Source organism: Takifugu rubripes, chromosome 4 (genome assembly GCF_901000725.2).
Source record: "Takifugu rubripes chromosome 4, fTakRub1.2, whole genome shotgun sequence".
Classification (NCBI taxonomy): domain Eukaryota; kingdom Metazoa; phylum Chordata; class Actinopteri; order Tetraodontiformes; family Tetraodontidae; genus Takifugu; species Takifugu rubripes.
In genome coordinates, this window is record NC_042288.1 from 14,694,728 (window position 1) to 14,711,258 (window position 16,531).

Sequence of the window (16,531 nt, forward strand, 5' to 3'; positions counted from 1 at the left end):
GCTGATGGTCTTCTAACAACAGAAAGAAAACCCTGGGAAGGAATTTCTGGTTTTCTTTTTGGAGCTAAACCATTTCTTTCACCGTCTGCACTCAGATGACGGATTGTACCATTAACGCCAACGTCAGCCCACCCCCCCCCCCCCCCCCCCCCCCCCACACACACACACACACGTGATTGTGGTGTTGAGGGGAGCTTGATAACTGTGAGTCATTGGGGGTTTTTTGTTTTGCCACAAAGAATGATTGAAAAGTTCTTTCCGGACAGCAGGCTCATATTCCGGGTAGGACACTAACTGACCGTGTGTGGATGCAAATTTACCCGACAGGTTGTAATAAGGTTGTTAAAAGCTTGTTATTGATCAACTCCCCCCGCTTTAAAAATGACAGTAAGAAAGAACACGAGCTACTATCAGCGTTTCTCTGTTGTTTCATATAGGTTTTACTTTTAATTACATAAATAGAAAAGTACAATCATTGGTATAAATGTGCAAGTTGCAAACAACATGGATGTCATACATGTCACACCACAATGCAAGCAACATGAGACACACACCAGGGAGTGAGACGCACACCTGGGCTGGCGGTTAGGGTTCTGGCTTCTGCGGCTGGTGGCGCCACATCATCCATCTTCATGATAACAGACCCACCAAGAGCGTTTGGAAATCGAGACCCAGATCTGAGCAGAACGACCCGATTCTTGTTAACCCGCCAGGCGGCGCGGTAATACATCATTCTGTTACCGGGCCACTCAGCTGTTTATCTGCCGGCGTGGAACTTTTCCAACGTGCTCCCACCGTAAATCTGGAAGGAACGGCCCCGCAGAATTCGCACGCTCTTCCTTGGCGTGCACGCTGCATTATGTGCCGCATCACCAAATAATAGCTCTACTGATGGGGCCATTAGCACCGTAACAGCATTCAAGATTAGCAATAACCGTGAGTCAAATATCTGATTACAAACAAATCCTTTGATTCTGGGCCTTGTAACCAGCGATGGAGCGGGACATTTTGTTGCCATGGATACATTACAGAGTGCTGCCTGAAATCATCGCTGGCCTGTTGATTCAAATGGATCCAAAAGGTGCCGCGATCCAAGTTTGCCACTGTCTGAGCACAGAGAGGTTCCTCAAACGCCTCCTCTTTCCTCCTCGTGCAGAAGACTCGGAGGGCGGCGAGGGACCCAAAACCACTGCAGTCAATGGAGATCATTTGTTGAAAAGTGCAAAAGGGTCTTTTAAAACACGCTTCTTTAAAGAGGTGGGAGCATTATAGGGCTAGCAGGGGCTAAAATAAGGCAATTTACTTCAAGCCACGCATGCAGTTCTTTTCTAAACTCTATATATTCACTGTCTTAAAAGGGTGCAGACTTCATTGCAGGCTTCAGGAGGACACAGTCTAATGGATAATATATCAGGTCGAAACCCCTGTGTAACGGTTCACGCACCGCAGTCTTTTCTCATTGGATCGGATGCACAAATGCACACGTTTAAGAGGACGTGAGACAGCTACAGAGAACCTGTCGGTCACTGTCTTTAAAAACAAAACACGAGGAAAAAACCCAGTAAGCATCTGTGACACCTCTGCCACTGCAGCCTCCGGGGGACAAACTGTAATACAGCAGGGGCGCCGACATTCGTTTGAGACTCCAGCGTGTCATTTGCTACATGCCTCAGTTGCTCAGCCCCCCAATCAGTCAGTTTCTGAAGGAGTTTTTCCTCTAATCTTTTACATTCAGCAGCTTATTTCTACGCACAGACCGCCTATCGGAGGACAACTGTTGGAAGTTCTGAGCCATCTGGGATTCCCGTGGTGTTGTTTACAGCCTAATGGAGCTGTGGTATCGATGTTTAGGTTTATAGTGCTACCGTGTGTCACCCCGCTCAATAAAGCCTCATCCCTTTGAAACATCCATTAGTTCTTTACAGCCAAATGTACAGAATTTAAGAACTTGACCGGACTAGAGGATGAAGGTGGCTTCGCGTTGTTGTTCAGCTTTAAATAAGGATATAACGTCTCCAGACAATGAGATTTCTATAGCTTCTCTTTGATTATTGACAAGGTGAGCATGACCGTGTCTGGAGGCAGCGATCGTTTATCTGCCATGCAAGTGGGTGGTTTTTATTACTTTAGATCCAGCTCAGGAAGCTGCACCACCAAGAGAGGAGTGGGAAAGCTCCACAATTCAATGATTAATGGGAGGACGTGGCGGGCTTTTTCCCCCTTGAGACTTTGGTTAAACGTGCGGGTAACGGTTGAAATCCTCATCCTGTGGAAGGAACTTCCGGCAGAGGGTGGAAGGACTGGAAGCAGCTACCTTGGATCAAAAAGTCGAAACAGCCGTTCGAACTCCATCGTGTCAGAAAATGATACATTTCTTTAAAATACAAAAAAGAGCTATAATTTATGCTAACTTCACCGCTGACCTAGCCATGCAGACATTAAGGATATGTTGGGAATCTGGCGCTTGGGAACTATTTGTCTAATGTGCTTTTCTTTGAGGACGTGTGGAGCGAGCGTGCCGCCTCCAGTGCACCGTGATACTGCGACCAACGCCATTTTCCTCCCCCGCCGTTGTCTCGCTAACTCCGCATTCACCTTCACATGTGAGCGGCGGGAACTTCCAGTTTTTCCTGATCACAAATAAAAGATACTCGTGTACACAGACGCAGCGGGAGTTAGCAGGACAGCAGTGGGTAGTCTTTTTGTTTTTCGGATAAATGTAAATGTCAGGTGGGATAAACATCTGCACGGCGCCACAGGAGCAGAACTGCTAGAACATTCTAAATGTTTCCCTTCACAGAGACAAGGAGGGAACAGCATCGTTTTCCTGTTGGGTTAACAGTCTCATTGGAACTGTCACCAACAGATGTGAGAGTGGGATCGACCTTCTGCCAAACCGGGGGCGAACATCTGGAGAGCTCCTTGCTTTAGTTCTTTATCAATAAAAGGGTAAATGGTTCCTCACGGATGGACTGAGCAGGAGAGATGACAGTGAGACAGTCGTTCTTGTCCGTATCTGAAAGATATATGTATAAAAATAGACTTGAAAGAGTCCTCTGTTTTATATACAGCTATCTTGTATGGCTTTACCATAATAGTATGCGGGGGGGGGGGGTAAGACAAGCCTGAAGATTTAACTACCTGAGTCATTTTCTCTATTCTTCTTGGTGAGCCTGGGGAAGGGCGGAAATTATTCAGATCTATGCACAAACGGGGTGTAAATTAGGTACGGATAGACCCAGATCGACCTCACAGCTTCATGGAAAAGCACTTTACATGATGTAGCGGCACACGTATTACACAGGTCATCGTAGTCACAGTGTGAGGGTGATGAGTGCGGAGAGAGAAAGAGAGCCCACGTATGCACGGAAGTGGCGGGTTTTTGGTGCAGCGTGTGTGTGCGCGTGTGTGTGTGTGTGTGTGTGTGTGTGTGTGCGTGTGTGAAAACAAGTTAGGGAGCAGACAAACCAGCCAACATGGGAGGCCATTCAACGCTAACGACGGTTGCCAGGAAATGCTGAGTCCCTGGCAGCAAGAAGCCATTTATTTTGCCCGGGCATGAATTTGAATATGTGGGGAGCAGATTAACGCGACCCTTTCCTCATTCCCCCCTTGCCAGCAGCTCCTCTCATGATTTCTGTCCTTTCATCACCTCCCGGACGGTTTACGTAACGTCTCTCGCTCGCCTATTTGCAAACGCATGGCACGCCCTGGCGGGGGCCTTAAATCACCGCTGCCCTGGAAGTGCTCGTAAGCAATGAAGGCATCGATCTGACCCTGCAAACATTCCATCCCTTAAAGAGCAAAAGTTACGAGCCCAATTTCAACGTCGGCCGACTGAAACAAACCCACCCTTGACTTCATTGAAGAGCTGCAAAAACATAAAAAGGAGGGGGGGTCCCAGTTCATTTCAGGAAGCTCTGTATTTGCTCTGCTTTGAAAAATATAAGCCGGCATTATGCATTAGGGAGTAATTACCCAACGCGGGCCTTTATCTTATGTTTGCCTTGCAGACAGCTGTAAGCATAAAAAGAGCAGGAGGGCCCTTCCTCTGCCCTCAGAGTCAAAGTCTTTGGCTGCTAATGCATTTTCTGAGCTGATAAGGGGCCAGTTAGGCTCTGGGGGGGAATTTTATTTCTCAGTGCTGCTCTTTTCTCTATCTTGTGCTGGGAAAATTGCTCTTGCCTGTAGTGTGACCCGCTGTCAAACCGCTCATGACTACAATCCTGCAGCGCGCACATGTGCGCGTGCGCGCTCAAAAATGGGAATGGGAGATGGAGAATGGTGCAAAAATGCACAAGATATATAATGCATAGATCATTATGTGCTATATCGTTACACTTTTCTATAACTGCATTCATTATGTACATTCAGACGAATTGAGAGGCCAAAGCGATATATAACGCTATATAAAGCGATATATAACGCTATATAAAGCGATATATAACGCTATATAAAGCGATATATAACGCTATATAAAGCGATATATAACGCCGGGTTATAACACCGTCGATGTGTCCATTGTGTAGGTCTAATATCTGGAGCTGGTATAACGGATTCGTTTCTCTGCGGCCTTACACTCAGAATTCTGGGAATTTTCGCTCTGAGATGAATGAAAGGTGATTCTTGGTCCACGTTGTTACAGAACAGGTTTTCCTTGTTTGTTGTGCCTTCCAGGACTCGCTGGGCTTCAGGTTCTGACCAAAGGCTGGGAATGAGTGACAGGCGCCGCGCGGCACAAGTTAGCAACCCCTTTTTTTAAAATCTCTTGTCACAGTATGAGGAGAGAGTGTTTCCCACATGTTTCCTGTCAGAACCAGTCTACCTGGAATTGCTTGTCTCTGCCAGTCTGTTGTTCATGATACCGAGGGCACCGACGCCGCCTGAAAATCCATTATGGAGCGAGCTGCTGCAGACTGTCCTGGGATACCCGTTGGCTGATTCCGACAGCTGCTTCTGCATGATGGCCAGCGACACCTTATTGGAAGCTGCCAAGTCTTTCATCGAGATCATCTCCCCCGATAGTCGGCGTCCCTCGGTGTCACTGTCCCAAGGCCCATCCGAGTCAGCCGCAGCGCCAAGCCTGGCCTGGCGGCCCTTAGACCCCGGCCGGATAGCGTTGCGCCGTCCCAAAAAGGCGCCGGCTTTATTGCATCGCTGGCAAAACAAACAACTCATCTTTTCCAGCATCCAGTTGAGGACCTGCTTGATGACAATAGAGATGACGTTGAAGAGCGAGTAGATGCAGCACACCCCCATTAGCATGAAGAGGAAGTTGGCCACCCTGTAGAGGCTTTGGTACTCATAGGCGGCGCTCTGGCTGCTCACAAAGTCCCCGAAGCCGATGGTGCTGAAGCTGACGAAGCAGAAGTAGAGCGAGTCTAAGTAAGCCCAGCCCTCCACTGGGGTGTACATGGCCGACGCGCAGCAGGAGATGGTGAGGGCCGACAGGCCAAGAATCAGCATCACGTGGTACACCGAGGGCTTCCAGCCCGGGAGGGAGTACGCCGAGAAGTCGTGACGGATGCCGGGCGGGAGGAGGCCGCTGTTCCTGATTCGTCGCTCCCGCACGGCCTTCATCACCACAGCCAGCAGCGTGATGATGCGCTCCAGGAAGAGGTTGAAGAAGAGGATGGTGGCGGCGCAGCCCAGAAGCCCGTAGAAGATGAGGAACACCTTCCCTGACACCGTCACGGGTGTCGTCATCCCAAAACCTGCAGAGACGGAAGCCAGACATCAGACAGATGCTCCTCTGTTTACTCCTTTTGAGATTTATACCTTTGTTTTTTTCTTTTTTTTTTACATCAGATTCGAATCAATACGGTGTTAAAAGAGTGCAGAACATAGTGGATGGTGGCGACGGCACGAGTGGTTTGGCATCACTGCAGTGAATTAAGGATCCTCTTGTCGCTGACAGAACACACACTTGTAAACATTTGATTATTTCTACACGCGGTGTGTTTAAGGACTCCTGCTGTGAGCTGGGACATCGTAGTCAGAGCGAGGGAAGGACACCAGGTTAGCTAGTAAAGGATCCCAGGAACTCCTCTCATTCCTCAGGAGTCAGTTGTGCCGCATCGACTGTTGCCATGACGTTAACAGCAGTCGAAGAAAGTCTTGTATTTTTTTCTCTGAGCTCGTCATCGGAGCAAAAAAATCATTGCATCAATGATATTTACCATAAAAAGCACGAATTGCCGAAGAGCAGGGTACAAAAACAATTAAGAGAAGATCGTTAAGCTCGATATCTGAGGGGGGGATTGACCCGTGTAATTTATAGCCCTGGTTTTCAACCATTATAGTTTGTGATGCCCTAAAAACGTTAATGAAATTTTAACTGCTCATTACTGGGTGAGGACGCAGATGTGAGGAATGCATAACGTCTTCCAGCGCGTCTCGGGGAAGATTTGCTGTCTCGCTGATGGCAGAAGTAATGTTTACTACATTCACTCCCGTGTTAGCATGTGAACATTCACGTATTTGCTTTTAAGAAGAAGAAGAAGAAGCAATTCTGGCTTTTAAACGCAGTAAAATGACTTGAGGGCTCGTTCACATTCAGTGAGTCAGAAGAACTTATTTGATATCAATCCAAAAAAGAAAATCTCTATTGAAGTGCTTCTGGAACCATCTTTTTAATTATCTTTTGCACATACATTAGCATATCAGTATGGAACGGATACGCCTGTGTTCTGGTTTAACATCGACGCATCAAACCATCTACACTGACGGGAGCCATGGATTCTATTTGGGGACACCAGAATAATGTCTGAAGAAGGCTCAATATCGTCCTCGACGGGACGTTGAAGCTCTGTTACACCATAAAAACAAAGTGAGATTTCATTTAACCTCTGGCTGATCTTCAAGTTTCTCCGCGTCCTGCAGGTCGGACACGCCAATGAACTCACCGGCAGCTCACGTTTCTCCTTTTGCTCGTGCATCTTCTGCCCTTGCCTGCGTCTGGTTTATGGCTGTTTGCCTGCAAACGTCTCGCGTCTCGCGTCTCTCTCGACTCAGACGCCGAATCTGATGCCCCTTATCCACGGAAAGACAGATGGTGTATTTGTCAACAAATAAAATCGTGCTGAAAGATCAACTGGTTCACTTCCAGGACAAGGTTAATTGATTTTTCCATCATGTCCAACCTCCATTTGAGGCTCCTCTGAGCATTAGAACAGCGCTGTCCTCCTTCTTTTTGCCAGCCCATCTATAACCGTCCTTGTCAGGTAATAAATGACATCAATATCTAGACAATACTTCCTTGATGATACCCAAAATGGCTTTTTTGACCTTATCTCTTGGTGGAAACCACTCTCCTGTGGCTTCGCTGTTGACATGTCAGGTCATTTAGATCAACGCTGATTGATACAGATTGTTTTATGGAGGTAGGAGGAAGAGAGGGAGGGAAAGGATATATACCTGCTCCTACACACACACACACACACACACACACACAGATAATGGAGACCGATGTTGAATTTGAACACAAAACGAGACACAGAATGATCTCCGTCCGTCACAGATAGTGACAAAAGTTCACTAACACTAACTGTTGGGTGACGGACCAGCGAGGGACCCTGATTAGCCAAATTAAGCCCTTCGGTGAAATCCTATTTCAGAGGTTCGTGCTTAATTAATTAGTAGCCCAAGTCCTTTTAACCAGACTGAATAACAGGGAAAACAGATTAGATCTCCTCGGCTTGCGCGGAGACGATCTTCTGCAGCGTCTCTCATTACCAAGTAAATTACCTCAGAGAGGAAAAGGCACCAGGCATCGATTCAGTGTAGCGTTTCAGAGCCATTACTGCGGACCGCTGTGCCAAGACGCATTAGAGGCCAGCTGAGCAATACCAGAACGCAAAGCACCAAGAAACTGAAACCAAATGAGCACGAAGCGTACAGCTTCGCTTTGTCGAGTCAACTTCAGAGCTCTTAATTGTCCTGAGTGGCATCGGTCGACTCCGGCGCGTCCGTGTTGAGACGACCCGATCCGTTCCCCACGTGTTGAAGAGGAAATCACACGCGTGCCAATCCAATTAAAGCGGAGCCCTGGGAGGAGATTCATTCATTAACATTGAGTAAAGTATACTCAGCTCAAGCACAAAATGCTCTCGTGGTCCAACGATTAACGACGCCGGCGCGTGGAATCGCTCACCAGAGATTCAACCAGAACCTGATGGAAACTGTACCATTAGTATCCATTAATTACCAACCGACGCTGTTGGTGACGAGAGAAAGAGGACGCTGTGGCGGTGATGGCCCTGTAGGGAGCTGGGATGGATGAGAAGGGATTATTAGAGCGCCTGTTTAGGTCGGATTTCATCACAGCTGCAAAGAGACAGCCGGCGCAATCCAGTGGTGAGCGTGAGACGGGTCGTTAGGCCACGTTGTAAAACCAGGATCTAAAGCAAACAGGAGCGTTGCTGGACCATTAAGTGGTCGTTTTTAGCTTTTACACCAAGTAACGATAAATAAAAGCCACGACGTGAGCGAATAGATGTGTAACAGTGTAAACAGTGTAAAGCCAACAATCAGCGCTAAATCAAATAAGTGATCTTGGCAGGATTGAAATGATGCTTCTCTGCTGCAGCGGATTTAAAGGCTGAGGGAGGACATTTATCTCCCAATAACACACAGATGCTCTTCTGAAAACCCTGGCAACAATATTCACTTTCATTTGTTGCTGATGATCACAAATCTGGCCAGAAAAGAGAAGACTGACATCCAAATAATATCGCATTAAAATCTCATTCACATCTTGTTTCGTAAGCTGCTGTGAACTTCCCAAACCATCCCAAAACACTCTTCCTCCCATTTGGAAGCTCACCTGTCACCTCATGGGATTTTTGGATCCGTTTAAGGTGTTTAATCTCAATAAAGTTCATCCCACTTAGTTTCATACTCAATAAAAAAAAAGTCAGATATCTGAATAAATATTTAATCTGTGTCATTTTTGGGCAAATGCAAAATAAGCTCTCCATGACAGACCTTCGGTTCTGATTTTGCCAATTCATGCTAATGAAGACAAGACATTTGCATTCTGAACAAGCTCACACACATTGTGAGAGGCACCATAGACGATCATGGGAGCCTCCGGTACCAAATGTCGGTTATGACGAACGACGGAACATTTGAGGTTTAACCGAGTCGTCACTTTAAGAGAGCGAGAAACGGTTCGGTGGCGTTTTACATCCACAAGCACACAAACTCGCCACGTTGAGCCTGGCACAGACAGGAAACTGAACGTGTTTCCACTGAAAACAGATGTGTGGAGCGACCAAAGCAAGATTATAGCAGAACAGGAAGAAAATTGGGGAAAAAAGACATTTTAGATATAATCTCCACTGCCTTAAAGTGCAATTAAAAGCCCTTTTCAGAAGCTTTTACTTCCTGTTCAATCGAAACGTGTTTATTCGTTTTGTTATTACATCATTTAATGTTAGCTTTAGCATTTAAGGTTCAGCATTTTGTCCCATAACAGAATTGTTCCCCCAATCCCTGAAAAGCCTCCTGCATATTTAAAAAAAAGACGCATTTAACAGCTCACCTTGAAGCCACTTTCAGTAGGTATTCTTTGAGGTCCATTATGAATAAAACATCTTCGAAAAGAGCCATAGATTCATCGTACTTGAGGCCAAACAGCATTTCTCTCTCATGTAAATACACCGACTCTAATGCAGCTAAAGAAGAAGCCCACTTCAGTGTGATATGGAGTGGGCCGAATCACTTAATGGCTAATTAAAGGTTACTAAAAGCACTCATGCCTGCGTGTGTGAACAAAGCTTTTGCCATGTGGTCACTTGTCTCTCTAATCACTATTGATACGAAGGTCAAATTGTGTGATGAAGGACAACACCGATCCACGTGTGCGACTCCCACAAGGCCTGAAAATGGACCCAGAGGGTTCATTAGGTGGCTGTTTTGCAAGCCAAAAATCAAATGACAGCCTCCTATGAACACCAATGTCCCCAATTAAAGGACTTAAAAAACAAGCTTCAACTCAAACTGTGTCCCACTCGTGGGGACGGTCTTAAATTGGCCTGATAGGAACAGTAGCAGAAAACGCCACGTCCCTCTGATGGCTGCGTTTCCGTGACGAACAGGAAATAATTAGTCATGGTGGGGGTCTGGGGGGGGGGGGGGGGGGGGGGGGGGGGAGACGAGGAAGCGGCCAGATCGCAGATATCATCATCGCGCCATCTGCTGAGGAGCTGTCAGGATTAGGCGGCGGTCTGCACAAACCCAGGAGCGTTCACACCTGACCAGTTTTTCTTACAAGCTACACATTTCCTCAGCAGCCATGCTGTTGCATGAATAATTTAAACGAGTGTGACAATTCGAATAAAAACTCAAAGCAAAGCAAAGAAATGCTTTCCCCATCTAGCTGAGCCACACCAGCTATAGGCGAGACTTTAATGGGGGCTGTTGTGCTTCCCAAAACACTGATAATGGCTGTTTTCTGTTGCGCAATAATTAGAAAATACTGAGCCGAGGTGATTAAAACAGGGATTTACTAAATTATGTGAGTGAGACACTTCATTGGAACCCAACAACCCCCCTTTCCCCCTTTAAATGTTGGTCTCTTCAGTAAATGTTAAATGCCGTCTCAAGTTGTATCTCCGGTTAATTCACCTACGAAGGCGGACTGAGATGATTGATGACTCTGCTGCCGTCTCTATTGATTCACTGTAAAAAAAGAAAAGGAAAAAGAAAGAAAGAAAAGCCGCTTTTTCTTCAGAGCTCCGCCAGCGTTCCCCCGCCCATCAACTCTCTTCTCCCCCCTTATGTGCTGAGCAAAAGCCCAAAAATGTCACATGAATGGAGCCCTCTGTTATGCAGCTTTTATAGGCTTTTCGACTGATATAAAGGAGATTAAAATTCAGGAAAAACGAGCTTCCATCTGCCAGGATTCGGCACTTTCTCTGGGTCTCCTCCTGCGGCTTCTCCTGGCTGATCCAAAGGCTACGCCGCGTCCTCGTGCACCCTATTATCTCGTGGTGTGTACACTGTCAATGTTTGGATAAAAGCACGCCGCGGAGTGCCCTCTTGTATTATTCCCTAGAATAAACACACCTGGCCAGGTGAAGCTTTTGAAACAGCATCCGAGCGCAGAGCGCTGCGCTACGTTAGATGTGTAGTGCCATGCTAACCGCCACGTTACAGGCCACCAGCAAACAGATCTCAACGGACATGAAGCTAATGTGGGCCTCCGCAGGAATCTGGATCCTGTCCAAGGGCCGACGGGCTGTTGAAAGCCGTGGTAACGACGGTGGATCATACACGGATCACACAGGGCCGCGCTCTGTTGCTGGAAATTAAATGGTGTTTCACTTCCTATTAACTGAATGTGCCCGTGAAGAGCTCGACGCTGCCTGAGGCTCGTGGGTCCCGAGGCGGCGGAGCAATTTGTGAGTTCTGCAGAAAATACACAGGTTTCAGCACATTGGGATGTGAGATCCTCGTGTTTCTCTGGAATTACAAAGGACTGCGCAGGGTTTAGTTTATGACGCCGTTGTGGAGGATGTGGATTTAGTGAGAATCTGGCTGACCCCAGCTGGATCTTAGCTGCCTGAACACATGTTGTTTATGTCAAATTTGAACCTCCCATGAGCGGCCATTAATAGGACCGTCAACCACCCTCGTTCTCTCGTTTTCTTCGTTCTGAGTTTTGCTTTTGCCGGTGAGGTCACGGCGAAAACCGTGGCACGATGAGTCCTACGGTGGAGACGCGGTCATCGGCGGTGTCAAGCGAGCGGAGCGGTTCCTGTAAAGTTCTCGCCCCCAGCGTTTACCAGCAACTCCCACAGTGGGAACACACCTCCGGGATCAAAGGAGGGGCGGGAGAGGATGCTGATTGGTCAGAAAACAGGAAGTTTCTGTTGGGATCTGAAGCGTCGCGGCGCACGTCCTCCCGGTCCTGGACCTCCTCGCAGATGGAGAGCTGCCAAACCTTGCCATTAAACAACCAGCTGCCAGCGTTTCAAAACAAGCCCCGGTGACCCCCGGGCCGCACGTAAATGTCAGTTGATGCGTGATTGGAATTTCTGTGCCAGTTTCCCAACATCTCCAAGTTGCCTGCGAGAGAACTTTTCTGCACATGGTGCTGAGTTTCAATTAGACTTGCAAGTCAGCCTCGGACTGTCAGAGAAATTGATGGCGATCCAAGTATTAACGGTAGATTATAATCTAAAATGAGCCCCGACGGGAAGCAGGTCGACGGACGGCGGCGTGCAAAGGGCACGCGGCGTTCAACCTGCCTTTGATTTGCCGGCTCAAAGAGCAGAAGCAGTGAAATGCTAATCGTTCTGAGGATGGGGGGGGGGCAAAAATCTGCTGCGTTCTCCAGAATGAACTTGGTATCACTCTTCCGTGTTGATGTGAGTTTGCGTCCGTTGGCGGGCAAACGGCCGAGCGAGACAGAAGTGATTTATAACCTGCTGAGGTGTGTACAGTCATCCTGAAGCTGCAGTTAGCCGAGATCAGGGCTCGTTAATGCTCATCCCACACGTGCATGCGCGCGCACGCACAAACACGCTGGGTTTATTGGTTGCAATGATTTACTATCCTGTTCCTGTAACTGTTTATTGATTATGGAATTACGTGGTGTATTGTTCGTCCCGAGCTGCGCGTTAATGGAAAATGTCATCAGCAAATCTGAGGATCGTGAAATCTCAGCGCGGACCTCCACCAAGCAGCTCTTTCCCCCATACTGGGACTTATACCTGTAGTATATATACATATATACACACAGAGGCAGTAGAATTACATTACATAATATAGTAGGTTGCTGTATGGTCAAAACCTCTTGACTTTCATCTGTGTAAGGTCAAAGGTCAAAGCACCTCCAGAATTCAGAAGTTAACGAGCTCTTCCTGGGCCTATTAATGAGCAACATTCCCTGAAATCCATTCAGATCTATTTATAAAGTATAATTGTGTAATGACGCTTCCTGTCAGTAGGGGACTGCAGGCCTTCACGTTATGCAACGTCATTATTTAAGCATTAATATTTTTAAAGTTGTTGCAGGTGAAAGATTTCTGCCCTCCGTGTCTGAACCGCCGACCATCTGAGACCTCCCGAGTCTTTTATGTCGCCGAAGGCTTTCGTGCCTATCAATTTTTAACAGTGACATTTTGTGAGTCTGAGGTTTTGCAACAGCAGAGGAGGCGCAGCCACACTGGCCTGCTTCAAACGCGCTCTGTAAGATCAACTTTAAAGTGATCTTCATCTTATTATGTAATACTGGTTGCGCAATGTGCGCGCTATCTATTTTATAACATTAGCGAATGGTTGGAAACGTTCTGTGGAAGACGGTCCAGGGTGCAAAAAGATGAGCCAAAGTTTCCGCTGAAGCCGTGAAAAGTGAGAATAAAGCTGCATTTTGTGATCGAGGTTTAACAGCAGCCTTCACGTCTCAAATTAAACAATAAACGAGCGACAGGACCAGTAACCGTCCACACATGTGGCGTTCGCTGCACCTTAAATGCCAAGCGCACGCTCTGTTAAGATGAGGATCTGTTATGTTTCAGCTTCAACTATCTAGAAGAGTGAATCTAGTAAAGAGAATAAATTATTTTTGACATTTGAACCCGAGCTGTGGCCGCTTGAGCATGTAATAGTTACGCTCAGGTCACCAGCGCCTCCCCCTGTTTCCCAGGGGTTTATTTAAATAGATTTCAGAATATGTTTCGAGTGATGATTAAAAACAAGACCTCTGAAAATGATTCTGTTCGGAGTTCAGGAGCTGAGGTCGCATCAGTCTCGCGGAACCAACCCCGGGCTGTCAGCTCATTCCGCATGCCTACTTCACTAGTGGTCGCTGACATTTAACCATTAGCCGTCTTTGTTCGTTTGCCTCCATCAACCCTGTCTCTGCCCTCCCCCGTGGGCCAAGCAGCCTTTTCATAGGAGGAACTCCACTGGAGTGTCTGGAAGGTCCGACTGACAAATGAACCCACCAGTTTCTCACAGCGCTGCTTCAGCAGTAATTAACAGGTAATATGTCGGTCATTATGTTATACAGCCAATAAGCTCTCTTTATTTCCATCCACCCAGCAACATTTTACTCCCAGTGGACTCTAGTTTTGCTTCATAAGCTGTCATATTAGCAATGATCTGACTTCTTATTTTAGAAATCGAGACTGCAATCTCTACAGACTTTAAGCTATTAACCTAATGACAGTTACTTAATTAATATGGAAGCAGTGGTTTGTGAGGCATAAAAGACTCTGTTATCCCCATGTTTCCTGGGGGATAAACAGCCTATCAGTTAAACGCAGCCCAGTTCTCTACAATCAGTGTTAAGCAGAGGGTGAGCTTCCCTTTTCCCTACGCCTGCCTCTGCCAGTTGTCCTTATTTCCTGCATGTTAAATCAGGATTCAAGTAACTGCAGAAGTTTTCACTATATGGATTTTATTTCTGTTTGTTTCGTCTCGCTGAGCGTCTTCTGCAGGTGGGCGGATGTGACCGAGATGGAAGCAACAGTGGCTGCTGGGGGGGGTAAAAAGAGGCAGAACTGCCTCTGACCTCTGAGATAATCAGCCCAGAACACCATCCCGCAGCGGAATACTTCGTGGAAAGCCTGTCCTTGCTCGATCTCAACAAGTCTGAAGTCACATGTCAGGCAGCGTTCTGAAGTGCCACTCAGATACAAGTAGAGGTCCAAACACAGCTACAGACAGCTGCGCTTGCTGGCATTCATCTGCTGTCAATGACCACTGAGGGGTATAAATAGAAACCTAGAAATCTTGAGCCCTCCTTCTCGAGCACACACACAGAAACATGAGGCCTGAACCAAGTCAACCAGGAGGAGAATGCTGAAAAATGCCCTTCGTTCAGATGTGTTCACAAAACACCGCCCCAAGTCGTTTACCACTCCTGCCATCAGCACATCCTCCAAACACAGCTCGTTTGTTCCAGGACCCAGAAGAACATTAGTTACACGAATGCATATGCTGGCCAGAGTTTGGTTGAAGGTCATTGTGTTTTTATTGAAAATAAAAATGACTAGGTTAATGTTTTGGAACAACATGTCCTGCTGCAGGAAATGAAATAACCACTGGTTTGATCCCTGACAGCACCGTTCTCCTATTTGACATTTGCAAATGTTCCATTAGTAACGTTATGACCTACCTCAATGTCTTTTTGCCTGTAAACAAGCTAGCAGCTATTTTAAGCAACAGGTTGTCATTATTCACCTGATTAAAGACGACACTTTGTGTGGAATGGAATTGAAAATCATCAAAACCTGCTTTTACTTTTGGTTTTCAGTCAGTCTGACGGCTTAAATGGTGTCATATCATTTTGAAATAGAAGATAGGAGCAACATGGTGGCTTGCAAAGCTTACTTTTATTTCAAAAATCTTTATAAACTATAGCTAGCACCGTTTCCCTATGCGATTATGTAAGGATCTATTTGGTCCTGCTCAGGCCTCAACAGCTCAGTGGCCATTACAAGTTCTTAACCTTATAATAATTTGTTTTCTCTACCCCTCCGTTCTCATGTTTATCCATCAGGTTGATTACTTTGCCAGCGAGTAATGATCTGATATATGCACTTAATAAAGTTAAAAATGTGTCACAACACAAAGATCAATATGTCCCTTCTCCATCTGGAAAAAGATGTAGCACAAACAGACGGACGAGCAGCTTTTTGTCCAGAGCCGAAGCCTCCATCAATGCCCCCCCACCCCCACCCATGTTCAGTCATAAACACACCTACAACCAACTGTTAAAGACTATTTTGCACACTTTGGCCCTGTCAAGCTGCAAATTCTGCCACAAAATGGCCGCCTTTAGGCCGGGACCCCCTGGGGGTTTGTCAGTATGATTCTTTCTTCCAGTACCACCAACAGCTGTCCAGCAGCTGGTGGTACTGGAAGAAAAGTCAAGGGATCAGAACAGATCCACTGGTTCATCCTCTGGGGATCATGGGTATTTTCAATAAACGCCCAGACATGAAGAGATCTCAGTAATGTTCTGACCCTGCCCGGAGCTGCAGGAATATGCGGTGGCAGGCTCATTCTTTGCCTTGTTTTCTCAACAGTGGCAATATTTCCATGACAACCTGGTCACTGCGGGTCGAAGATGGACTTTCCTGTCAGCTTTTACGGCAACATCGCGTTCCAAGCTACAGCGGCGCGGCTGATGCGATTCCGTGGCTAAATAGTCAGTCAAAAAGAAATAATGTGCTCTGATTGGCTGAAATGTGTTTATCCACCCGAGTGGACAGACTTCAAAAGGCTTTTGAGGGGCAGAGATGAAGGGGTCACCGCTGATCTCAGGCCGCCACCACAGCAGAGTTAAAGGTGTTTGAGAGAGGCTCCTGCAGGGTGCGGGGGGATGCCGGTCCAATAATGAGCTGTTTGGGGAGGCCAGAACCACCCCCCCCGCCCCACATCACTGGCTCCAAAATATGCTGAGAAAGTAGCACAGGATCCAGAGGGGAAGGGGGAGAAATGATCAAAGAGAAATGGAAATCAAAACAGGAATCCAGGCGAGCACAAGGAAAAGATAAACACTGCAGACGGACGT

General features: G+C 46.9%; 1 protein-coding gene across 1 annotated transcript in view; it reads right to left on the reverse strand.

Moving 5' to 3' along the window:
- Nucleotides 1–432: 432 nt before the first annotated feature.
- kcnk12 (potassium channel, subfamily K, member 12) overlaps nucleotides 433–16,531 on the reverse strand; it is an 18,107-nt gene continuing 2,008 nt past the window's right edge. Inside the window, exon 2 of the mRNA XM_003964204.2 lies at nucleotides 433–5,714. Within this exon, the coding sequence (XP_003964253.2) occupies nucleotides 4,822–5,714 (893 nt within the window). The 3' untranslated portion in view covers nucleotides 433–4,821. The remainder of the gene's footprint in view (nucleotides 5,715–16,531) is intronic.